Source organism: Sturnus vulgaris, chromosome 14 (genome assembly GCF_052056855.1).
Source record: "Sturnus vulgaris isolate bStuVul1 chromosome 14, bStuVul1.hap1, whole genome shotgun sequence".
Lineage (NCBI taxonomy): Eukaryota > Metazoa > Chordata > Aves > Passeriformes > Sturnidae > Sturnus > Sturnus vulgaris.
This window is the reverse complement of record NC_142256.1, coordinates 14,205,333-14,232,109: the sequence shown is the minus strand read 5'-3', so window position 1 is coordinate 14,232,109 and position 26,777 is coordinate 14,205,333. Positions and strand designations below refer to the sequence as shown.

General features: G+C 37.9%; 1 protein-coding gene across 2 annotated transcripts; it reads left to right on the top strand.

Moving 5' to 3' along the window:
- The first annotated feature begins 1,251 nt into the window (after positions 1-1,251).
- On the top strand, positions 1,252-26,482 carry CUL4B (cullin 4B). Of its 2 annotated transcripts, XM_014886501.2 has the most exons (20): positions 1,258-2,372; positions 5,030-5,145; positions 9,570-9,673; positions 10,606-10,675; positions 11,136-11,209; positions 12,191-12,353; positions 12,454-12,543; positions 12,822-12,904; positions 13,918-13,985; positions 15,084-15,202; positions 16,053-16,245; positions 17,316-17,420; positions 17,717-17,827; positions 18,561-18,646; positions 19,202-19,309; positions 19,556-19,669; positions 20,594-20,699; positions 20,774-20,946; positions 21,482-21,634; positions 22,751-26,482. In XM_014886501.2, exons 1-20 carry the CDS (start codon positions 1,862-1,864, stop codon positions 22,844-22,846), a joined length of 2,643 nt encoding a protein of 880 aa, XP_014741987.1. In that variant the 5' UTR covers positions 1,258-1,861; the 3' UTR covers positions 22,847-26,482. The 2 variants fall into 2 exon arrangements, with proteins under 2 accessions (XP_088029357.1, XP_014741987.1); XM_088173231.1 differs by lacking the exon at positions 20,774-20,946 and having other exon boundaries at positions 1,252-2,372.
- The last annotated feature ends 295 nt before the right edge of the window (positions 26,483-26,777 follow it).

Below are 26,777 nucleotides of genomic sequence, written 5' to 3'. Positions count from 1 at the left end.
AGGGGACAAAGTTATTGACTATTCCACCCCTGAATGATTGCATAGACAGCAACTTCAGGAAAAGGGACACTTACTCGTCTTTTTTATAAATCCAATCCTTTCAATGAACCAAGAATGTGTAGAAATTTGGCATCTCTTACATCTCTGCACCTCTTATCTAATTTGGCTTAAGTGAACATGACAGTTACTGGGGAACAGAGAAAACTTTACAGCATACTCAAGTAGGTTTTATTTACTTAGCAAACATGTTTATTTCTGTTATATCTGACTTGGAATGTAATTTAGTAGCCTTGGGAACCATACAACCTGTTCTAAAGTGAGGCAAAACAAGACTGAAGTTTTGTTTTGCTGGGGTTGCTTTTAAACTGGGAAAAGTACTTTTCTACACATCACAAGCATGACATTCCAGCCTCAGGAGTTGTCTGACAACGACTCAGTAATAAAATATTTTCCAGAAGAGCCTCAGTAACATTACATTCCTATCTCTATGTACCAGTGTTTGCCAAGACAAGTTAGCCCATCTTTTCCTATCCAACATACAAGTGCCACTGAACTTCCCCTGAGGAACTCTGCTGTCAAGCAGGCAGGTGTGCACTCTTGGCTGAAGACCATCGAGAACCTCCTGGAACAAAACCTCATCACTTGGTTTGTTACTTTTTCCACAGCCATTTCTCAACAATGTTTGAATCCTAACGACGTTCCTAACAAAGGCAGTTTACGGTCCCTTTGGTAACAGATCCACCAACATCAGAACAGAGACTGTAAAGGCCTACAACTTCTGGCCTTGCTTCCAAAAACTACAAAACAAATAAAGAAAACAAAAGCAAACCACATACTATAGCCCAGTGCAAGTCCGTTTGTACTAAAATAATACCGAAAAGCTGACGCTAAATGATTGTTTATAAATTAGTGTAATTTCCAAGCCAAGCCAACAGGCCTCGGCCTAGGCCGCAGGCTCCGGGAGGCCGAGCTCCCGCGAACCGAGCACCGCACCGACCGCGGCCGGAGCCTGCGCCGAGCCTGAGGCGGGATCCCGGAGCGCAACTCCCCAGCCCCGCACTCCCGCCCCAGGGGGCGGCCCCACGCCGGCGCGGAGAGCACCGAGCCACGATCAGTTCCGGTGGGGCCGAGGGCGCGGCTGGGCCGGGGGCGGGGCCCGGGGCGGGGCCCGGGGCGGGGCCCGGGGCGGTCCCACCGCTCCCCGGCCGCGCTTCCGTGCGCCGCGCCCCGTCATGCACGGCGGGCGGATGCGCCGCCATTTTTGCGCTCCCTCTGCCGTGCAGTGACAATAACAACCCGGCCGGGCCGTCCCCCCTCAGGGAGCGCGGGCACAGGCGGAGAGGGGGGAGCGGGGCCCGAGCGGAGCGGCTGCAGGGCAGAGCGGGAGGCGTGTGGGACGAGGGGCTGGAGCCGAGGCGAGAGAGAGCCGCGCTCAGCCCTCCCCGCTGCTGCTCGGCGGAGACGAGGCGGCCGGAGCAGGAGGGGAGCGCAAGGAGAAGCCGGGGGAGCGGGCAGCCGTGGGGAATTCTGCTGCTGGAGAGGAGAATTGAGAGGAACTGGTGGGCGGCCAGAGGCAGGAACGGAAACGCTCCGCTGGGAAAGGAGTAAAAGCAGAAAGGCAGAGACAAACTGCGAGAAGAACCAAAGTAATAAAGGGGAAGAGGAGATAAAGCGATTCCTCCGATAAAGAAGAACGCGAAGGAGAAGGAATACGGAAGGACTCCACTGATGAGAAGGAGGAGTTGAAAGACACCCCCCCTCCCGAGAGACAGCAAACAGAGACTGACTCTAAAACTCTCCCCCTCTCTTTGTCACACCACAAGGATTTGATGCCCCTCAGCCTGTTCACTTCTGTGTGTTCATGTTTCCCACAGGTTTCTCTTCCCCCAACCCCCCAGCTGCAGCCCAGGAGGTCAGACCTGCCACTGATGGTAACACTAGCAGCAGCTCCTCCTGCAAGAAGAGAAAGTTAAATAACAGCAGCAACAGTAATTCCGAAAAAGAAGAATTTGATTCCATTTCCTGCACATCTTCTCCTTCCAAAAACACCTCCTCATCATCTTCCTCGTGCTCCTCCTCAGGGGTTGCTTCCTCCAACCATCACCTCCAGAAGAAGCTGCGCTTTGAGGACTCCGTGGATTTTATTGGACTCGATGTGAAGATGGCTGAAGAGTCTTCTTCCTCCTCCTCTCCTGCTGCCTCTTCTCAGCAGCAGCACCAGCAACAGCTTAAAAATAAAAGCCTTTTAATTTCATCAGTGGCTGTGGGGCACCATGCAAATGGCCTGACCAAAGCTGCCTCCTCTACTGTTTCCAGTTTCGCCAACAGTAAACCTGGCTCTGCCAAGAAATTAGTGATCAAGAACTTTAAAGGTAACAGGCCATAATTTGTCACAACCTGTGGGGAGATGACACTCAACTTTGTGTTTTGTTTTCAGGCTGAAAACTGGTTCCTTTCAAATAGCTCCAGGTTTTGTGGGAATTGTTTTTCTGTGGTGAACATTTCTGTACTTATGTAAAGGGAAATAGTGATCTCTGATGTGTGCTTCCTGGTCATGTACACATCCTGAGCTACACTTTGCTGCTTGGAATTATTTTTCAAACTCCCTTTTCACTCTCTCTTGAGAAGGCCTTAATTTGTATGTTAGGTGTAAGGTTTTACTCTCTGTGTAAATCACCTTTGTTTAAACTTCTAACATTTGAGACCTCTTTTCTAGTAACCCTGATTCAGAGCCCAGTGTATATTTTAGCCCAGTTTATAATAAGTCTTTGCATGGAATGTGGGGTTTTTTTTAATTGGCCTTGAATCTGCCTGTCTTGTCTCTATCTGTGTTGTCTGTTTATAGGATAATCTGCCTGTGCTTAGTTTTAAATGTTAAAACTAAGGTGATTATCGGGCTATTATGGTGGATTTCCTTTCTGGTTTCCCCACTTGCCTTTAAAGTAGGTGGTTCAGATTTTTGCTGAGTTTTTTCCTTGTAATGTCCTCCCTGTAATTTTTAAACGTAGTGTATTTTCTCTGTCTTTGCCTACTCTTACTTTACAAGTTTACTTTATTTTATAAATTCTCTCCAAACGTGCTTGAGATTTTAAGTAATGTTGCTAGAGACCAAAGTGGAGAAGTTAAACTTTTCTGAAATCATTCTGCTTCATTTTCTAGTAAACAAAAATGCAAATAGGAAGGCAGAAAGCTTAGCTAAAATGCTGCCATTTTTCCCTATAAAGATGAGGCTATCACGGGCTTTTTTTATTTCTTGCCTCTTGCTGTCTTCCAAAATAGTCCATTACCTTGCCTTCTTGGGTTGTTTTTTTCTCCTCATGTATTTGGGTTTATGGAGGGGTAAAATATAGTACTGAAATTAAAATTAATTTCTAAATACGCAATTGACACAAATGTTCTGTAGACATACTGCATTAGATAAGGATTAGGATTATTTGACCCACTGTAATGTTTTGCTGGAATTTATGATCACACTATAACTCTTTGCTTTAAGGTTCCAGTTTTCAAAAATACTCTCTGCCCATCACAGTATCGTCATTCAATTTGACTGATTATTTTAAAATACAAACCTATGATACATTACAGGCTGCTCTTCAGTTGCTTGTGCACTGTTATCTTTAAGGGAAGTTAACTTCTCACGTTTAAAAAAATCTGTTAAATGTCATGGATTGCGTGGTGCTGTGATCATCACTGCTTATGAACTTGTATTTGAGCCACTAGCTTAGAAAGGATGCCTCAGTATTCTGACAGCCTTGCTTTTTATTTACTCTCAGAAACTGAATAATAATCTCAAGATTTTTGTCTTTATCTTAGTGTGATAGCAATAACATCCTTTACAACTTAAATAACTGCCTGAAATCCATAACCCTGTTGTTGACTGCTGAGCAGCACAGTCAGGACTTGCTGGTGAAAATAGGCAAGTCCACAGTCAGTTGTCTCTAGATCAGGAAGATGCAGCTAATGTTGGGATATTGCCAATATTGTAGGGAAATGCTTGGAGGAACGAAACAATTACTTCTTTCTCTTAGTTATTTCTAAGGAAATCATGAAGCTTTAAAATTTGGGTTTTTTACTTTTAGGTGTGTAAAAGTCAGTTTTAATAGAGTATAAACTCTGGGCCAGTTTCACCTGTTGGTAGCATGAATGTGCATGTGTCGTCTTCCTCCTCAGATTTTCATCTTCTGTCTTCTCCATTTGGGAATGTGCTTATTAGAACAAAAATGGTCACTTTAGGTAGTTACAAGAGTATAAAATTTTAAAGTAGTTCTTACATTCTGATGATGTGACTGGGGGAATATCTCAGCATGTTGTAAATGCTTTAGTCTTGCTGAAGGTGCTGCAGAGCAGGGGCATCTCTAGAAGAGCCAGAAAAAATGATGGAGTGCGTCAGATCTGGAGCTGTTTGAACATTAAAAGAGGCTTAACTCTTAAAAAATATCCACTGGCCAAACCCAAGAGAAGCATAAATGGATTCCTTTAAAATTGGAAGTTTTCCTTGAGACCATAAAGCCTGTACAATAATTATAATGTTTCCATGCGTGTTTCTTGAGGAATTATTTCCAACTGTTAATACAGCGCAGAATTAATGAGCCGTAAACTGAAAACTAAGATACACACCACTGTGTATCTTTGAATGCATCATTTTTGCTTTTTATGTTCCTTTCTTTTGGCTCTGCTGTCCTGGTAATGAGAGTGTAAGGAAGGTATAGATCATTCTTTCTGGTTTTTAGCCCTTCTTGAGCTGCTCAAGCACAGGATTGTGATTTTTATAAACCACAGGTACTGTTTGGGCTACAAGTGCTGTGGTGTGTATGTGAAGAGCAATGCTGAGTTTCTTCAATATGTTATTCTTTCAAATGTGAATAAGATACTGCTTTTATACAAATGCTTTCTTTTCATGTAAGTATAAATTAAAAGCTGGACCATCAGCCCATACCTTTTTCCTCTCAAAGCTACATCCTTTTCATTTCTGTAAGAGGTTCTGCTTTATCTAAATACATTCTCAAATTTTATATAATTTCTTTTGAAGATAAACCCAAATTGCCTGAAAACTACACAGATGAAACCTGGCAAAAACTGAAAGAAGCTGTAGAAGCTATCCAGAACAGTACTTCAATTAAGTACAATTTAGAAGAGCTCTATCAGGTAAGTGCATTAAGTAAAACTAATGGGTTAGGGCTTTTTTGTTTTGTTCTCAGATTTCTTTGCTTAAAACACTTGATATGGTGGTAAGAATATGGCATTTTGCTTGATAGCTGCTTTCATCATTGAAAAACTTGTCACCAAATAGTTTTTTATTTTTAAGATCATGAGTAAAAATTTCACAAGACCTAGAATCAAACTCATAATTTTTTACTTGCCACAACGAAACCCAAGGTATGGTTTCCCTTGTGGCCATTGACAAGAATTAACTAAGATGAGGAGCTATATTCCCTGTCCTCTGTAAGGGGTTGTGGTGTTTATCTGCTAAAGGAGAAATGTGAAATCCTCAAATAATGATGTTTAAGAATAAGATAATTTCTATTAAAATATCATTTCTTTTCTGAAGAAATATCTGTTCACTATCAAGTATTACAAATCATTTAAAAACTGAAACTTTCTATTGACTTCTAGTAGGTAAATGGAACACCATTTTTCCTTCCTGAATTGTGTTATTTTGATTTGATTATAATTTTCGGGCATGGCAGCATTCTTTCTATTCTAATAGCTGAGAACCAAACTTTTTGCCAGCAACAGCTCTGATTGTGTTTTCTTAAATACTTTAGGAAGTGATCAGATTGAACTGCATTTCCTAATGCTTTTTTTTTTTTTTTTGGGTAACTCCACTTCTGCTTTTTCAGCTGAATGTGTTGGGGAGATTTCCCCCTACTTACCTTTCCCCTGCTCACGTCATTTGCGGTTTTAGCAGCATAGCAACGGTGCTGCTTTAGCTGGGTATTAAGAAGCACTTGAACTTTTACTCTACTTTTGAAGTCTTTATTACCTGATTAGTTGTTTAATTTGTTCCTCTATAGGTGTATATAGCATTCTCACCACCTCTTTTTAGTGTCTCTTCTCCCTTTTCAACAAAAGCTGCATTTGGATGTGGGGGAAAAAATCCTGTTTGTACAAGGCTTGGGGACAGATTTAAGGAAAAATTAATTGCTGTTCCTCAGTCCACGGCATTCTTAAGATCACCATAGTCTTTTGTAATGTTCATTTAATTAACTAAAAGTACTACTTTTTTAATGGATTCTCAGAGTAGTAGATAGTATTGTTATTTTTGCAAAACTTGGTGAAATGATAGCCAATTGCAACCAATTGTATTGGGTGGTATTGTAAATTACTTACTCTAGACTGAATAACAGTGCAAATAACTGTTAATTAAGTGCCTGAAGGCTATCCAAAATTGTTTAAAAATACAGAGTTCTATTGAAATACTTGCTTCGGTTTAACAGTGTTACATAAATTTCTGCTCAGTCTTACCACAAGCTTAATTTTATGTTGCTTGTGATCAGAAAACAAAAAATAAGCTTTTTCTTTTAAATCTCAGTGATTCAATATTGTTATTACTTACATACTTCTCAGTGAAATAAAGTGCAATCAAGCATGATTTTTAATATAAATCTAAAAATAAATGTCTTGATTTAAAAATAGTAATAGGAATCACTAGTGTTTTAGATGCTAACTAAACTAATGTCATTTCTGAACAGCTGCTTGGTAAAAGGATCTGATCCCAAATATGCTTTGGCAGACACCATTATCCAACATAGAGTGGAATTACGAAAGAGTCTGCAAAAGTTCTACTGCAGACTTCAAAAGAAGATAATTCTTTTTTTAATGGAGTTAAACTTCTTGTGTTTGGTTTAACTCTTGTCTGTGCTGGAAAAATCCCACTGGGCAAACATTTTGAGACTTTATTTCTTTACGGGACCCAAGCTTCGTACTTGCTTTATTCCTCCTCAGGAAACAAAATTATTCCCATCCTTAAGTAGGCTGAAGTGCTACAGAAGTGAATGCTTCTTTCATAGAATAATTATCCTTACATTAGTACCTGAAAGTAGAGATCTAGATCTTTGGTACCTGATACATAGCTATTTTTTTTAGTCAATCAGAGTTAAGTACTTCAGCAAAGTTCTCTCATTTTTCTCTCATCAGAGTTGTGTTCATTTCTTTTTCCTTACCACACAAACCAAACAGGAAACCACATCCAACTGCATATGTTACACAAAGGAAATAGGGCTCTTCAGATTTTCTGACCATCATTAGGGCACAGATTCCCTGATCAGAAACAAGTTTTCCTAATTCAGGACAAGATAGTTTTTGTGAACTAGAGGCCCTAAAGTTTTTACATGTATTAGTGTTGATACATTTTAGATACAATCAGCATTGTCTAACACTAATAATTAAGCAAAGCATAATATTGCAGTAGGGGGTAAATCTCTTAAAAATTTTAGCATTTCTGTGCGTGTCATCAACAAAGATGGAGAAGTTTTGTATTTTATGTTCAAATACTCAATCCTAGTAGACATGTTTAACACCTTGGAATTTCTGATAGACAAATGTAAAAACTCAGATTTATATGGACACTCCATAAAGGTAGGTGTATATTAATACATGTTTATTTCAATAAAAGTTAATTGTCCATCCATTTGTCCATCTACAGTGCAGAAACTAATTCTTTTAAGGATTTAGAGCAGCATGTTTAAAGAGTACTTGTATGACAGGCAGCAGTTGTAACAGTGTTGGGATGAGGTGACCAGAAGTCCAGGGAAGAGGCTGCTGGCATCCTGAGTTAGTGGGTTGAAGCCAGAATAATGGTGCAGGTGACAGGCAAGTTCCATCCAAAACATTCACCTTCTCAGCTCTCAGTTGGCTCCTCCAAAGTGGAAGAAATTAAGAAGTCTAGGAAGACTGCACTTGCTGAAGTTCTAATCAGGCTCTTCAAGCTGTGTTGTCCATCCCCTTGTCCTTCTGAATCAAGTATCAGGTTATATCCTAGTTTGCTGCCTGAGCCTGGTTGTACAATAGCAGAACAGAGTTGAGCAGTGCCCATAACCTGCTCTGAGCAGTGAACTATAGAGCACATTTTCCCATCACTTTATTCTGTTTGTTTGGTGTTTTTTAAGTGTTGAGACTGAGAGTGAAAACTGTTGCTATTACCAAGTATTAAGATACATATACTTGGGTGATAATTTTGGCTTTTCTTACAGTCTTCATTCAGACCTGTTTTGGTTAATTGGCACTCTCTTGCTATACCTGTTTACTTCTGACACTAAGCTCACGCAGGTTTGGGGGTTTTGTGTTTATTGTTGTGTGGGATGGTTTTGTTGTGAGGTTTTGGTTTTCATGGAGGTTTGGTTTGTGTTTGGTTGGGGTCTTTTTAACACCTCTGTGTGCTAGAGCCAGTATTAGATGTAGTGCACTTGCACTCAGAATGATTCCTGTTGATATCCTGGGATGAACCAAAGAACTCTTGTTTAGCCATTTTGATTGTTGCTGTGCTTTTAGTGGTGACTACTCACTGTCTGCTTCCATTTGGACTGTTGGGAAATATTATGGGAGAATTTCAGCATAATGGCATAGATCTGCTCTGTGCACTTCTGAGCTACACAGTCCCTCCATGGTTGCCTGCATGTTCTGGGGAACAACCTTTACCTTCCAGTCCTTTTTTTTCCCCAAGGAGATGGTTGTACTAGCAACTGAAGTCTTTTCCAATAAGTGAATTATAGCACAAAGCATTAATTGAAAATCAAATATGCTTCTCCTCTAGCTTCTACAGGTGTTTTACTAATAATCACTTACTATGCCTTTCACCAGTCTGCAAAGAGTTTGAGTTGTTTAGTTGCTTTCAAATTCTGACAATGGGTATGAATTTTAAAAGTCTTGAGATACACTAATGGACTTAAGAATGATTGCTTGCTTGATAAGTCTCAAAGACATAGCCCCATTAAACTTCTTTTCACTTCTTACTGTGAGCATAGTGATAATTCTCCTAATACTTAATGAGATCTGGGATTGTCATTGTAAATGTAGTCATGCTGCTAATATTCAGGATTATAATTAAACTTATTCAGGCATGGAGTTGGTGGATGAATAGATAAGATACATAACATATGTATATGTACTTTTGGGGATGAGGGAAGCTTAATCAAGGAAAGGACTGCAAAAGGAAATTAATCTGGCAGTGCTTTTCCACTAATGTCCGTGTGACTTGCAGAGCACAGCAGTTAATAAAATTAATATCTTAAGTGACTGCTTTGACGAATGAAACCCAGCAAGCTACTGGAAGATACTAAAGTACCATCCTTGGTTTTTGAGATGCCAGTCCTGCAGTTCCATGTGAGAGATTGACACTCCAGCTAAACTGATAGTCTGTGAGCTGTTCAGGGCACAGCCTGCCTTTATCTCCTGTTACCATTGCAGAGCCATGCCTGTCTCTGGTATTTTGTATGCAGCAGCTAACTGTGTTAAAAGCTGTGAGAAGCGGGATTCTTCTCTGGGAGGGGATGTCCTCCTTTCTTGTGAAATCAGATGCAAGGATATAGCAAGGTTTTTTTTGTTTCTGTTTCTCTTTTTCTTTACTTCAGGCTGTTGAAAATCTCTGCTCCTACAAGATCTCTGCAAATTTGTACAAACAATTGAGGCAGATCTGTGAAGACCACATTAAAGCACAAATTCACCAGTTCAGAGAATATCCTTTTCTTAGCTGTTGACAAGCCAAAATTGTTTTACCTGCATATATATAGTGATGGATTTCTTTGACTAGGTCATGACATTAGGCCATGGTAATCTGAATTCCTAGGTTTTGTGTAATTGGTTTTGCTTTTATTTCTTTGTGGGACCTAGGAGAGCGCTACTTGTTCCTTTATGTCTGTAACCATTGAAAAGTTTCTGAGAAAGTTTCACCGGTATTTGTGAAACACTTTCACATCTTACAGAAGCTTGTGTTGGATTTGCAGCAAGGTTTAAAAAGCCTTTATTGGCTGTATCATGTCAGGCTTTTTTATATTGAACTTGCCAAGCTTAGATAAAGTGAAAAATCTTCCAACAAGTAGCTGTTGGGTTTTTTTGGAAAAGTAATGGTGGTGTGTCAGCATGTCAAGTTCTGAGGATCAAAATGTTTTATTTTCAGAAGTTTGGAGTTGCATCAGGTTGACATCCTGTTAAGTGGATATTAATTAGTACCAGAACTATGCAGTGAGCTGAATAAAACATAAATTTGAAAGACAGAATTTATTTCTTAAGGTTAACTCTTAATATGAGTTGAAATTGCAATGTAGTCGTGAGCTCTTGCAAGTATTGGGTATTGTTGGTTTTTGAAGTATGGGGATATATATGTATGTCTGTTCCATTCCCCAGTAATGGGGGGGGGGATCAAACAATATTCAAGATTGCTTAGATACTTTTTAAAAATTTATTCAAATAATTTTGATTTCTCATTATTAACACTAAGACCCTCATTAAAAAATGAAAATAAATGTGTTGCAAGAAATTAACTGGGTCTTTCTGAGAGTAGGTGAGTTTGTTGTGCTCTCTTTTAAGTCTCTTTAAAAAATAATAAAGTTGGTTCATTTCATTGCTTACACCATCTATTAATCATTATTTTCTTAATGATTTCTTCACGGATTCATTGGATAGTGTCCTTTTTCTGAAGAAAATAGATAAATGTTGGCAAGATCACTGCAGACAAATGGTAAGTTTATCTTTTTAAGGAAAACCTGTTGCTTTGTCAGCCTCTTTTGCTTAACTTTTTGTTCCTTTTCAAACTTCTGAAATGCCTTAAATTTATGTAAGGTTTTTTGTGATATACAGCTGTATCTAGTTTGTTAGAAGTCAAACCTTGAAAATATTTGCCTATATGGTGTCTTGGCATATGGGTCACACCCCTCTAATTCCTTATTGTCAGTTTTATGCAACTCTTTCTCTTTATACCTATGTTTAAAGGAGCTGTTCTGTTACACGGTACTATAGGAAGTGTCACATTGATCACCTTGCAGGGATTGGAAGATGGTATTAAATAAGTCAGCAGTGTCTGAGAAAGCACTGCCTGAAACTGATTGGTGCCATTTCTTGTTGTTGTTGAACATAATTGGTGTTGCTCTTCAGTTTTAAGAGTAAAATGATTGTGGCTGCTTTATTCCTTCTCATGACAGATTATGATTAGAAGTATCTTTCTGTTCTTGGATCGCACTTACGTACTTCAGAATTCAATGCTGCCATCTATTTGGTAAGGGCACGAAGAAGTAAATTTTTGGGAATGTATTTCAACTATTGCTTGTATCTTGCCGATTTTCAGATGGATTTTTTTAAATGTAAGCCTCATAGTGACTGTAAATTACACAGTGAATGCACGAGTGCTTGTTGCAAAGGAAGACTTAATTTATTTGCTGTAAATTATAGGACTGTTCTAGAATAGCTGTGATACCAAATTTCAATGAAGTAGATATCATCCTCCAGTTTGCACAGTTAAAGGAAGGGGTCTGGTCAACAACTTAAGTGCAAGGGTTTGGGGTGCCTAGTAAGTGCCCTAGCAGGCACAATATTTCAAGTTCTGTAAGTACTTTGAAGGAAAGAGTTACTTAAAAGCAATATATGCTTTTTTGGACTTCAACTTCTGCTCCTCATATTATTAATAATTAGTACATGCCCTGTTGTTCTTTGGTACCTGAATTACTTTGCAAGAGATTGATGGAGCACCTAACTTATCCTAAGAGTGACCATACCCATAGTTTCAAATTCATGGAAGGTTTTAACTGGGACAGTCAATGCAGAGATCCTTGTCTGTCACATCACTGAGTTCTTCTAAGCCATGCCTAAAAATTAGAGATTAGTAAGTGATGGACAAAAAAGGAATATTGTCCAACACCAAAATGGAATTGGAACCCAGGATGGTATTTTTCTTTTCTCATGAAGGTTGGTGTTCCAGCATCCTGTCAACTAACTGAAAAATAATGATGTTGCAAAAGTTACATGGTTATTTAGGAAAAAATATTTGAATTGGTGTTTAAAATATGTAGCTTCATGTTGGTGCAGTGTCATGGTTTATTTTAGTATTCATGTATTTGTTCATCTTGGGTGATTTGGAGGTAGAGGAATGAGGAATTGGAAGAATGCTAGTATTGGCCTCTTTATTAGATCATGTTTTAATAAGAGATATCTGGGATTTATTCTTAAACTATCTATTGAGCAGTCTTTGCTTTCTTTTTAGGGATATGGGGCTAGAACTGTTCAGAACTCATATCATCAGTGATCAGAAGGTTCAGAACAAAACTATTGATGGCATTCTTCTGCTGATCGAGAGGGAAAGAAATGGTGAGGCTATCGACAGGAGCTTACTGCGAAGCCTTCTGAGCATGCTTTCTGACTTGCAGGTGAGTAAACTTGTTTCACCTTTAAACCACTAAATACCTCAAATTCTTACTTAGTGCTCAGTAAGCATTACCCTGGATTGCTGTCATTTTGTTTCCCCAGATTTATCAAGACTCTTTCGAACACAGATTCTTGGAAGAGACTAATCGCCTGTACGCAGCAGAGGGACAGAGGCTTATGCAGGAACGAGAGGTATTTTGGATGTTTAACAACGTTTGTTGTGCTTAATTTCAAAGCACGTGTCAGGGAGTAGAAATATTCTGCTGCCTTAGACAGTGTGCAAGGCAGTAATGTGACCTTTGTTTTATAGTATTCTGAAAAAGGAAATGCACGTGCAGTTGCCTTCAGTCGCAGTGCTAATGATTTCTGCTTAAAACTGGAGCTGCTACTTCTGTCAGACCAGTACTGTCTCTCTTTTTCCCTTCTTGTTTGTTTTTTTTAACATGCAAAAACTACTCTGGCATTTTCAGGTTCCAGAATATCTTCACCATGTTAACAAGCGCTTGGAAGAAGAAGCAGACAGAATAATCACTTACTTAGATCAGAGCACACAGTAAGTGCAATCTCTCTGTGCCTGGTGGTAGGAGCTCTTTGGCTCCTCTTCTGTTGAGGGCCATTTAAGTAGCTGCAATTTATTTCTGTTATTGACTGACCTTCAAATGCTTTTCACTTCCCACGGTTCCATGTTTACAATGAAGCACTGTCTTGGCTCACATAGCTAATAGCCTTTTCTTCTAAGTCACTGTTATTTTGGCATAAATGTTGTTAAGTAGTTGCTTGAAGCAAAAATAGGCTGCCACTCCCAGCCCAGATGTCTCTTTCCTGCTGAAATGTAATTAATCAACTGTTGTCCTACCTGAAAAAGATAAGATTTGGCATAGAAAATTCTAAAGCGAAAGCTTCTGGATATTTACAAAAATATTTGTATATGGAGTCTGGGAATTTACTGAATAATGTCATTTTTCAGTCTTTTCACTTAGAGGCAGGATTTCCTCCAACACAGTCAGATGGAGGTCTTCTAATATAAAGCTACAGCTGTTGTGTCTGAAAGAAGATGTAGGTCACTGATATTGAGACCTTTCTGAGAGAAAGGTGTTTTATTGCTACTGTCATACATTTTGATTTCCTTCCTCTTTCAGCTGTTAAAAGCATTTAACTTGTTTAGTGGCCAATTCCCTGGTTTTGTTTTAATGCCTCTTGACTTGAGGTTTGTTTTTATTTCTCCTTAGTTTGTCTCCTAAGATATAAATGTCCTCCCACAACATGAGATTAGGCATATTATTTGATGAATTCTCTCTAGCTTCTTCACTGATGGAACCATTGTCCATCTGCCTACAGGTCATGTACAACAGGCTTATTGTGTGAATTAAAATCATCAGTCAGCAAACAGGAAAAAAAAGATTGTTTACTGGGGAGAAAAAGGATAATTATTTGTATAATCATTTTAGCTCTTTGGCCACAAATAATTAGGGCAATCCCAATGAGAATGTATATAACACAATTTCAAAAGAAGGATTTAAAACTGTCGGTAGTAGAAAAATGTAATTCTAAACATTTCTTCTGTAGGAAGCCACTAATTGCTACTGTAGAAAAGCAACTTCTAGGCGAACATTTAACAGCCATTCTTCAGAAAGGTAATCTTTCTTGTTTATAGAAATATTTTTAATTACTGCTTCGGGGCTTTGAGTTCCTGTACTGAAAGTGATGGATTGGGGTGCTGGGGGGGACAAGCTATGTCATTCTTTAACTCCTTTTGCTCCTCAGTTCCCAAAATAGCACTGACCATTCTCCTTGTTGGAGATAAGGGGACACTGTGCTGTCTTCTGATACACAGCAAAGCAAAAGGAAAATTAAAACAGGAGACTCAGGTTCAGTGTGTTAAGTGGCATTTTGAAGACTTGGAGGTAAAGAAAGGAGTACACTTTGAATTATGACTGTAACAGAAAAGGGAGATACTGAGTACTTGCTGCTGACAAAAAGCAACTTGTTTTAAAAATGTAGTATAATTTGAGCTATGGAATACATTGCCTCAGTTCTGCAGTAGTGTCTGTGGAGTCAAGTGACCCTCTGCTGATCTCAGAGATAATCTGGAAATAGAAACAGTTGCAGCAAGAGTTGAATAATAAAGCAATCAAGTCCTTAGTAGCCAGAATCTGAATGAAACAGGTATGTGAGCATCATCCTGCACATCTGTAACAAATTCTTCATTGAGGGGAGTATTGATCTTTACCCATCTGTTTTCTTAGAATCTTGCTGTAGAGCATCAGGCCTTCTCCAGAAGATTAAAAAGTGAATGGTGAAGATATTTATTGAAGCTGCTTGCCTTCAAGCACCTGTAAAATTTATTTTACAGCTGGAGTTGAGACTCAGAGCTGTCTTGCCAGGGAACTTTTCCTACAGATCAGTAGGAAAAAGTGTAAACTTTTCAAATCTTTAGGGAACAGTAAAGCAAGAGTAAGCAAAGATGTTGTGATAAGGTTGTTATGTAAAGTACATGTAGCCTAAGTACAATAAAATCATGTACAATAATGTGATTTCTAAGATTTTAGCCAGATATTTTGCCTTTCACTGATAAATTAGGTACTCAAAATAAAATAAAAACCCAAAAAACACCACTATCAATGGCTTGACTAAAAAAAAACTAGTTTTGAAGAGGCCTCACTGTAGTAATAAGCTGTGCTTTCTTTGGGTTATTCTGATTTTAATTTCTATTGAAATTCTCACATTTGCAGGTCTAAATCACCTTCTTGATGAAAACCGAATTCAAGACCTGTCTCTTCTGTATCAGTTATTCAGTCGTGTGAGAGGTGGAGTACAGGTTCTCTTACAGCACTGGATTGAATACATAAAGGTACTGTTCCTAGAACTGTGGAACAGATATCTCTGTTGTGTCAGTGGGGTTTATACACAGATACTTGAGTCATCTCTGTAAACTATTGCGTTGTTTGGTTTTTTTTTTTAAATTGAAGATATTTGCCTATAAACATGTATTTAATAGACAGCTTTTGAAACATCCCAGGAAAGATACAATAACTGTTCTAGCCCTGTTGAAGAAAACACTGAACTTTAAGTTGAATTATTGAACTCCAAATAAATTTGAATTTTAAAATCTTGCTTATAGTTAGTTTGTGGGACAGCTATATTTCTTCAGTAGTTATTTCAGTAATGGCAGAATGTTTGTCTTCTTCCTAATAAAGTTTACTGTGAGAATGAGTGGTAGTTTAAGTTGCCAACCAGAAGTTCAAAAAGCACTTGAATATCAGTTAGGATGATTCATTTTATTTCTCAGTAAAAATGTCACAGAAAATATGATTATTGTGAAGGAAGGCTTTGGAATGGCAAAGGAGTACTATTAAATAAAACTGAATTTAGAAGGAGCACTACTTGTGTTAAACCTGAGGATACAGATGATTGGAAAGGGTGTTAATTTTGTCATGCAAAACTTTATTTCTTTAGACAGAAGTTCTGAATCTATTCACTTTTTCATTAGTTAGTTTTGAATCAATATGCAAGGCCTAGGGATGATTATGTAGTAAATACTTCATAATACAGTAATACATAATAAAGTACTACTTTTGTTGTTACTGGAGCTAATATGAGTAACAGAAACAACACATTACAAAGGTAACTTAAGATTTTAGAAGTCTTGCCATTTAAATTAGTTATTCGGGCTAATTGAAAGATACATTTTATTTTTGCAGGCATTTGGTAGCACCATAGTAATTAATCCTGAAAAAGACAAAACCATGGTCCAAGAACTTCTTGATTTTAAAGACAAAGTTGACCATATTATAGACGTTTGCTTTCTCAAGAATGAGAAGTTTGTAAATGCCATGAAAGAAGCCTTTGAAACATTCATTAACAAAAGACCAAATAAGCCAGCTGAACTCATAGGTAATTTTCTTTGATTTCTTTCATGTGAGAATTTGGGTGCTGAGTTGCTGATGCACTTAGAGATGGGATATGCTGGAATTGTGTGTTAATAAATGTTCAGTGCATATCAGAGGGGGGATCTGCTTTGCCACCTGATGAAATGGAATTGTTTGGGAGGGTAGCATCAAACATTAAAAGCAAACTGTTCATCACATCACTGGCTAGGCTTATAGAAAAGTGCAGAACATCAGAATTTGGGCATTCCAGCAACTGATTGGTGTCCAGACATGAGAATACTGCTAATAATTAGATTTTTTCAGAAGCTTACATAACTGTGCCACCAGCACATGTGCACAGAGCTGTTAGAGGTTTAATATGTGAAAGGGAAGAGAGGTGAGGATGCACTGAACCTCTCATGGTGTGGAGACAGTCTGTGGTTTGCAAAGAACATTATTTACAGATTTGTGCATTACCTGCCTGGTACTCTGCACTTGTGAACCATTTCCCCACATGGTGAATAATACCTGCTTTGCAATTGGTTGTGCTGTTAGGCTTGTGGAGTGATACTTTCTGCCCTCCTGGTTTTTTGCATTAATTCCCTAACTATAATGTGCTTACCAGCCCATATGTAATTGAAATAAACAATCTAGTTTGAGTGAAACTGGAAATTAAAACAAAATAATGATCTGCTAGAGAAATTCAGCAGTATAATCAACACAAATAAGTGGTTTACATATTTTCTTCTGATATTTTTGCTTCTATTACAGCTATGTCAATCTGCAACAGCAGAGACTTTACTTTGAGATCACAACATAAACCAAGGTTTTCTTCCATAGGCAAAATGTTTTTAACGTGGTGTATGATAATAAAGTTAAGATGCAGTCACTCCTTATCTGAAAAAAGATACTAGGTTAAATGTTTTTATAATTATAGCCTCTATGAAAATGTATCAAGATAGCTTTTATGAGGTTGATAGAAAGGGATTTCAGGATCCTTTCTTTTTTCAAGATTTCATAATATTAGATTTAGAAATTTTTTTTCCACTGTGATATTAAGCATGTGCTCAACTCTATTCTTCACCACTCTTTTAGCTAAATATGTAGATTCCAAGCTTCGTGCAGGCAACAAAGAAGCTACTGATGAAGAACTTGAAAAAATGCTGGATAAAATTATGATCATATTTAGATTCATTTATGGTAAGTATTGGGTTTTTTTGTGGGGATACAGGTGTTTAACCAGTATTATAAAGGTACTTTGAAATTATTTTTGCAGTCTGGTTACATTTTCAGGTGTTTGTTCTCTGTGGATGTGTTTTGTTGGTGTAGTGCTGTTTAACTACTTTGTCTGTCAAATTGCAAATAACAAAACCTCTGGAAATCTTCATATGAAGGCCCTTTTTGCTTTTCTAACCTTTGAAATGGGTGTCTTGTAAGTAATGTTTGTTTAGAACCAGCAGTGCTTTGTGTTCACTTTCAAACCTCATCTCTTACAGGAAAAGATGTCTTTGAGGCCTTTTATAAAAAAGATCTAGCAAAGAGACTATTAGTTGGGAAGAGTGCATCAGTAGATGCTGAAAAATCTATGCTTTCCAAACTCAAACATGGTAAATATCTATCTGTCTATCATTTCTATCCATCAGCTTTCTTTTAAAAGGAGTTGTTTTAACCAGGCTTCACAGAAGTGCTGTTGGGATTTCCCCTTTGCATGAGGGCGAAAGCCTCTGTGCAGGTCCTGAATGACTGGTGGGTTTTGAGGAGATTAATTTGCTTTTAGTTTTGTAATTATAACAGGAAAAGCCAAAACCCAGGAATTTAAAGTGCACAGTATATCTTGGCCTGTGGGATAGAGTTGAGTTTCCCTGCTGAGTAAATCAGGGATGTGCTCAGGGAACTTAAAGATGACTTCCAATTGTTATTCACTGCCAGCTAGGCATTCTCTAGTCTGGTCTTCATTGTTTCATTGGATGGAGCCTTTGGGTGGTAAGGGTAAGATTTTTAGAGCTTGATCTTGTTCTGCCATCAGGAGACAGTTTCTAAGGCAGCTGATAGGAATTAGAATTGTCACCTGAGTACTGGTGGCCACCATAGTCAAAGGATGAGCAATCAGGTCCATGTGGAAAAACAACTGGGTTGTAAAATAGCTTCCACATTAAAGCATTTTCTTCTTTATTGTTTGTAAACTTACTCTGTATCTTAATTAGAATCCAGGTCTTTATGTAAAGAAAATCTGCTGAAAAAGGTCATGCTGCTTAAAAGTACATTCTGGCACTTAGAATAACTACTCTGAGCTGTTGAAAATAAAGAGATTAATTTCTAATATTTACATTTCTTTTATAGAATGTGGAGCTGCTTTCACCAGCAAACTTGAAGGAATGTTTAAAGATATGGAGCTTTCAAAAGACATAATGATACAATTCAAACAGGTACTGAGGGAAAGTCTGCTGTCTGTCCTGTCTGTGCTTTTGAAAATTTTACTGAATTTATTGTTTTTCCTGAGCAACACAGCAAAAGAACTGAAACAAGCTTCTTTAAACAAACAAACAAAACATCACCCACAGCAATAGGAGAATTGTAAACTTAAAAAACATTTTAACACCAGCTCTAAGACATTTTTTACACCACTTTATTCTGATGCCTGGCTTGGAAGTTTTTGTACATTTAGTTCTGGTGATTTTGTAATGTTATGATTGCAAACAATTTTTAACATTCTTTCCTCTGTTCACACTTAATTAGATAAATCTTCACCTCAGCCTGCTAAAACACTACTTTGTTCTTTCCCTGTATGGAAGTGCCTTTTAAACTTCAGAAAAGTGCTTGTTCTTATCTTAATTTTCTTGTATGTACCTTGCAATTTATACAACAAACACATAATGTGGTCACTTGTCTTCTCTGCTCTTGCAATGCCTGTTCTAACTTTACCTGAAATATATATATAATAAACATAGCTCTATTTCAATATATTTTATTTCTCATTGCAGTATATGCAAAATCAGAATGTCCCTGGCAACATTGAACTAACAGTGAATATTCTGACTATGGGTTATTGGCCAACCTACGTGCCTATGGAGGTCCACCTGCCCCCAGAGGTAATGCATCATGGGTTAAATAAGTATTGGCCTGTCAGAAATGCATCTCGGGATCCACTGACGCTTGGTTTTCAATATGCATAGAGAATGAAATGCAGAACTATCTTTTTAAAATAAAATCTGTTTTCTTGCAATTTCCTTTATCATTCTAAGCCTTGATTTAAGGCTGAATTGATTGTGGAGGAGGGAAGGATGCTGTTAAAGTAGAAGTTGTGTTTTAGTGTTTTGGGATTTTTCTTTCTTTAGATGGTAAAACTGCAGGAGATTTTCAAGACGTTTTATTTAGGAAAACACAGTGGTAGGAAACTTCAGTGGCAGTCAACACTAGGACACTGTGTACTAAAAGCAGAATTTAAAGAGGTGAGTCTATTGTTTCTATTGCTCCTGTTGTTTTGTTGATTCCAAGTCTGGGTTGTACCTTAGGGATATATGGGGAAGCTTTCTTGTGCTGCAATGGAATGCTTAGCACTGTTTTTGGAAAAGATAGCAGAAGGTTAAAAGTAGTAGCAGAGTTGGTAGTTTCTGAAACAGATGTGTTAAGAAAATGCACCCAATTTCTGTATTGGTGGCAAAAGAAAAGCCTGTTGGGGAAAATACCTGTGGCTTTAGCTCCAGATTTAAAAAATGGCCCTCATTTTTATAGTGGGAAGGAAAAAAAAAGGGGCCATGTTTCTTCGATGGCCTTAATTCATCTGATAGCATTAACATCTTCACAGTAAGCTTTTCATTACTGAAATAAAGAAAAAATCTGGATTGTACCAGAACACAACTGTTTTAAAAGGGTTTCCAGTTATTCCCCTTCATCATTTCTTCATGGACAAAAAATTTGCTCCTGAAGTAGGAATGCATACCACTTCCATTTTCAGAAAAAGTTAATGGTAAAACAAGTATTATCAAACTTGATTGTTTCAAAGATTCTACGATTGCTTATACTGTGTTCCTTAAACTGTTGTTTGTGTTAGATTTTGACTTAAAGATCTTCCAAATTGTAATTTTAAGCATTCAGTGCTTTGAGAGTTGTCTGGAGTCATCTGATGCCTATCTTGGGTGAGTTTTGTCACTGGATAGGGTAGTCCAGCCTTGTGGCCTCAAGCTTGTGCTGCATTTCATAGTAAACACAAGTGACCAGTAACTTCTATTCTTCCATATTCTCAAATGAATAAAATAACACCCTATTAGGGAAATAACTGACATGTAAGAGTGACTCAGGTTCCCCTCATTCCTTTCCCTCCACCCTCCGGAAGAAACAGCCTGGTGATGTCTGTTTTATTTCCCTTGTGACAGGGCAAAAAAGAACTTCAGGTCTCCTTGTTCCAGACACTGGTGCTGCTCATGTTTAATGAAGGAGAGGAGTTCAGTTTAGAGGAGATAAAGCAAGCCACTGGGATAGGTTGGTATCAAAAACAACCGAGTACTTCCAAGTGTTCTTACTAAAAAAACCTAAACAACTTGTTTCTGCTTTAGAGGATGGAGAGCTGAGAAGGACACTTCAATCTCTGGCTTGTGGCAAAGCCAGAGTACTGACTAAAAGCCCCAAAGGCAAAGATGTGGAAGATGGTGATAAATTCACATGTAATGATGATTTCAGACATAAGCTCTTCAGGATAAAAATCAACCAAATTCAGATGAAAGAAACGGTATATTTTTTTTAATCCTCTGGGGTTTAGATCCTTGGGTTAAGAACTTTGTTGCCTGCCCTTTTACAAGTTTTTTTTCCTCCTGGCTGTCATGTACATACTGATATCTCTGTCAGGGTTACACGTGTAATTTGGATGACAGCATATACCTAACAGTGGTGATTTAAATGTGTGCCTCTGTAGAAAGACACCAGTGATGCTGGATGTCTCTAAATAAGGTTAAGAGAAGTTCCAGTTCTGAAATACTCTTTTTGTCCTTTATCATTCCATGGAGCTTTACTGACTGTAAACATGGAAAATTCACTGTGGGCTTGTTTCTCTGACAGCCATCCAGTGTAAAATCTATGCAAAGGTTTTAATTCTTTGTACAAGTGTGTTTTTTCAGTAGACAATCAGTCTTCGTATTTGTAAAGGCTTTATGTCAGATATTTGACAACAGGCATTTCACTGTCTTACACTGAGAATTGTCTTGGAGACAGAATTGTTTTGACAGTACTGGTATTCTCATTAAAACTTTTCTAAATGGGTCCTTCAGGTGGAGGAGCAGGCAAGCACTACAGAGCGAGTGTTCCAGGACCGGCAGTACCAGATCGACGCCGCCATCGTGCGGATCATGAAAATGCGCAAGACGCTGAGTCATAACCTGCTCGTGTCAGAGGTCTACAACCAGCTGAAATTCCCAGTCAAGGTGATGTACTGATTCTTCTGCTTCTAAAGCTTCAGTAGTTCTTTTTATCTTCCCTGGCCTGCCCTCAGTTGAACAATGCTTCTGTCTAAAATGTGCATCTTTTTAGTATTATAATGGACAAACACTCACTTTCAGGAATTTTAAAAGTGCCAGTTGTTACTGAAACGTGTTTTTAAAGGATTTTAGGCCTGGAGTTTCTTAGTAGGGAGCAGCTGGCTCTCCTTGTATGATGCTGTTCCACTGTTTGCAGTGTTCTGGCAAGGCATTCTTGAGCAGAGGAGAAAAATGCTTCAGATCTTAAAATCAATTCTGCATTACAATCTTAACTTGGTTGATACTTTTGAAATACAGTGTTTTTTCTGGGGATGGATTATAGTGGTTAATATATATACACATATATAGGAAGAAAAATAAAATGTTGGTGAATGTCTCAAAACTGAAGCCCCCAGTTGCAATATAAAATGACTGGCTTATTGTGTACAAATGGAAATGGGTTTCAAACAGACAGTGATGCATTGTTGGAATTGAAATATATGGTGCTTTCTATCAATGGAAATGTAAAATAAAAGCTCCTGCTGTTTCATTCCATTGTATTGCCATGTTGAATGCCTGCAGGTCTGTAAGTACTGCATAAACTGCAGTTGGGCTTTGTAAGATTATAACAGATTATTTAAATAATTTTCCTCACTTGTAATCATGAGGCAATTTTATAAAGTTGTCACACAACAAAATCAAAGGGCACCCAGACTATTGCAAAATTCATTTGCTTCAAGAGGAAATGAAACTTTTACTGGCCAAAAGTCAGAAATAGAAACACTTTGGTACATGATGCACAAACTGCACATCTTTAGGGTTGAGTTCAAATAGCAGCAAATACCTTGCCTTTCTGTAAAAATCTGTTTGGTTGCAGGTGATGAGCTAAATTTGTAACTTTCTCTTCTATCAGTTATACATTGCAGACTTTAAAGGCTCTGATACTTTAAAGGATTTTTTTTAACTGGAATTTCTGTTTCCTCAGCCAGCTCAAACAATACAGATATTTGGCTCAAGTGGAAGCAAAGAGCCAAGAAGCATTGACTGCAAAGTAATAATGCTGACATGTGCTTTTTTTTACAGCCTGCTGATCTTAAGAAGAGAATAGAATCCTTGATTGACAGGGACTACATGGAAAGAGATAAAGAAAACCCAAACCAATACAACTATATTGCATAAACATATGTTGGCCTTTGTTTTACTGCACACTTGGTGTCCTACACAGTTGCCAGTGGATAAACTAGCCTGTTGATCCTGTTAATTGACTTTTTATACTACCGATGATTGAATGAAAGCAGTGTAATGGAAAAGTATAGTAGAGTGGACTTCTTTCAGTGGTTAACATGCCCATTTAAAGAGTTATATTTACATTTTAAGAAGAATGCTGTTGAACTCTTTGCATGTTATTTAGTAAGATGTGCAGAAAGCTGAAAGAAAGTACCTGGTCTTTCTGATTCCATTTGTCTCTGGGTCTGATGAGGAGTCCCTTGATATATGACAGATATCTTTCACATCTTTAAATGGAAACAGAAGGTTCATTAATATAAGAAAATAGCCTTTAAAATGCTTAAACTGCATGCAAACTTTTAATTTACTGTACAGAATGCATTTCAGTTATACATACCATTGGTTTGGTTGATGCCCACACTTGGATTTTTTCTCTTGAGGGGGGAAAATGGGGAATAAGCCAAGCTATGCTTATTACTGATCTAATGGAAAATATTCTTGATTGCAATTAAGACAAAATGGTGCCAATATACAACGATGTATAAAGTTTGCAGTGTGGGCATATATACTGTATATACAAACACCATTCTTAACTGCTACAACAAAACAAGTTCAGATAGATTTATATGGCTTGCCTGTGAGACTTGGTGTTCACCTTTGGGAATTTTAAGCATAAAACAGCCATAATGAAAGAAGTGACAGTTTTTACTAGTCATGGGTAGGAGGCCTTCACCTCTTGGCAGCAATACTCTAGAATAAAGAGATGAATTAACAGATGAAAAGCCACACTGTTATTGTGGTAAAGCTGTAAGAACAAAAATTGCAAAAGGATTTTAATACTTGTTTTGCTTTGCAACATTCTAAACTTGAACTAACCTCAAGGTTTAGACAGGGCAGCTCTTCTAAGACTGCCCTGCTTTGGATTGCTTTAACTTAAAGCTTTAAGAACTCAGCCCTAGAGCCTAGCAGGCCTCCTAGAACCCAGAAGCCTACCTCTCATATAGTAAGTTAAGTATTGCTACAAGGCATCTAAAATATATTTTCTTAGATGACCAGAGAGCATTCTTTGCATCTTTATACGACATGGGAGAGTAAGTCACTTGAATGTAGAGCTTTGTTTCAACAAAATACACTTTTTTATTGCTTACAACAGCATGTGCCAGGAATATATGGGAAAAAAAGGTGTTGGCAGAAAAGGAACTCCTCCAAGTACCAGTTCTTCCTTACCCAGCCAGGCTTTAGACCTATGATCAGCTATGTTGCAGAGCACAATGAAAAACCTCATCCTCTTTCAGGCACTGATAGTCCTGGGGAATACCAGATATCTCTTGAAAGCAAGATGTTACTTTTGTTTAATGGCAGTGTAACTTAGCTCTCTATGACCTATAACTTCTATCACTGTGATCCCACGTTCAGGGGTGCGCATGTGTGAGAGTGTGTGTGTGTGTGTGTGTGTGTGTTTTCTATCTGACACATCCCATCCTTAGTGCTTTTTTTTATCTACTGTTTAATTCCATATATTCTCCAGCCATGTTTTCTCTCAGGCTCTTTTGTATGCAGTCCTCAGCTGACAGATGAAACAAATGTGGGTGGTTTTTTTCTTACTAAATTATTTGCGGTCACCCTAAAGTAACCGTCATACAGCTCTTTGTGATCTGCAGAAAATCTGCCTTGCCCCTTGACACTATTGCAGCATAACCACTGGTAGACATCCAGGGCCACCCCTGCCTCTGTGAGACAAATATTGACAGTAGAGTTATGTGGTAAGAACTTTGAAGACTCCTCCTGCAAATCTTCAAGTATTAGTTCAAATAGAGATCCACTGGGGAGGAAAGAATGCCCCCCACCATAAAAAAAACAAACAAACTTCTGTTTCATATTCAATGTTCCTTTTCTTGTATGTGTTTTGTATCTTCAGCCAATAAAAGATTCCTTTTAAAGAGAATTGGAGAAGAAGCTAAGACTTAACTCTTTGGGAGATAGGAGCTGATGTATTGAGCTGGTTCCATTCAGTCTGTTGTTGCATATAAATCTAACACCACTACACGTGTGAACACCTGTTGTGGTAAAACCCTCCCTCATTACACAAGTGTCATATTCAGTCAAACGACCTGCAAAGGACTGTAGGTTTATTTCATCTTTATCCTGTGTATTTCAGTAACTTTAATGCAGAAAATATTATACAGAAAATGTCTTCAAATCTCATCAGAATTCACAGTCTGAGGCAGACCATAAGCGCAATCCAGTTAAAGCAACCCAAAGAATCGACTTTGAGAACCCTGGCTAGACCGGGATGGGGTGAGCAAGGGGAGGGGGAGAAGGCTTCTCCTTGTAGCTTCATGGGTTTTCCCCAGGAACTTGTTCATCTCTTCTGCTAAGGTCTTGCTCATTCCTGGTTAATGACAAAGCTGCAGCCAAGATTTGTCGTCGTACAACTCCGCAAATTCTTGCTGGGATCATGTGCCTGCTTATTGAGCCATATATATCTCTGTAAGAAAAAACTGAAATGGGCTTGGACCACAGCTCATCTGGCTTGAACACAGCTTGTCTTTTTGGCCACACATTTTTAATCTTGATTCTTGCATGCAGTTTATAGCACCTTGTTCATAAGAAATTGCAGTTTATTCTTAGAAATATATATTTTAGGTTTTTTAAACTTTATACCCATAAATGGACTATTTTTTTGTCTTGGCTGGTTTCAAAAGTGACCATTTTGTTTAAATGCTGTAATTGCAAATGTGTTGTAAACGTTGTTTTGTTCTATAGTTTACACAAAGGTGCCAAAGTAAATAGTTAATAAAAAAAAAAAAACCCTAGCAAATCGTTAAGTTGCTTTAGCTGTTCTTCATATTTTGGTTTCAGCTTTTTTTTTTTGTCAGCCTTTCATTTTTTCTTAGACATATCATTTGCCCTAACGCTTTATTTTAAAACAAAAAAAAAGTGCATCTAAAAAAAGTTAAAATACCACTTCTTTTTTTTAGTGCTCTCATATAGTAGGAAGAACATTTTATTTGACACGTTACACTAAAATTGTAAGAGTACAGCAGCATTCAAAAATGTAATATACTTTTTGTATAACAGTCTTGAGAGTGTGTCTGGAGTGGGAGGGGGGAACTAACCCTGTTACTTTTCAGAAGCCTCTTCCCTCAGCTACCAGAATATGAAACTGTGCTTTTTCACAGCATCAGAAATCTTATAGTTTATGCAGACTTGCAAACAGGGCATGTATCACCGTTGCATCCTTCGATGCAAAAAGCAGCAAAACCTTTTTTATGTTTCATAAGTCTGATATGGGTACAGAGAGTCTTTCTTAAGTTGGTAAATAATGTAAATACATGTCCTTTCAGAGAGTGAGTCTGTTATCTAGGTATTTTGTGTCATTTAATAAATATTAAACAGTTTTGTGTTGATAAACTCTTGTGTGTAAAATGCCTTCTTACTCCAAGTTCTGTATGTTGGGCTTACTACTGTTCATGGCTTCTTTAAATTCTTTAGCTTGTGCTTTGATAGCAAAATACTTGTTTGCTACTTAAATATAATAAGTAGTTCCTTATTCATTCAGTCATTAAAATCCCTTGAGTTTTCTAAGTGGCTTCCATTCCTGAATTTTTATTATTTTGGGGTTTTTGCTAGTTTTCTATGGTGTTCTTGGAGGGGAAGGAAATAAACATCCTCATGGACTCTGAATCAGGATTGACATGTGTACGAGTGGCAGAAATACTCAAAAATACCAGAGATGGTGACTTGTTGCTCCTGAAGGAGATACCTGTCCCGCTGTGTGAATATTCCTTGTCTCCCACTTTATCATTATTTTAATGACTCTGGAATAATTATTGAAGCATGAAGGACAGAGCTCTATAGGGAATTTGCTTCTCTTCTTAAG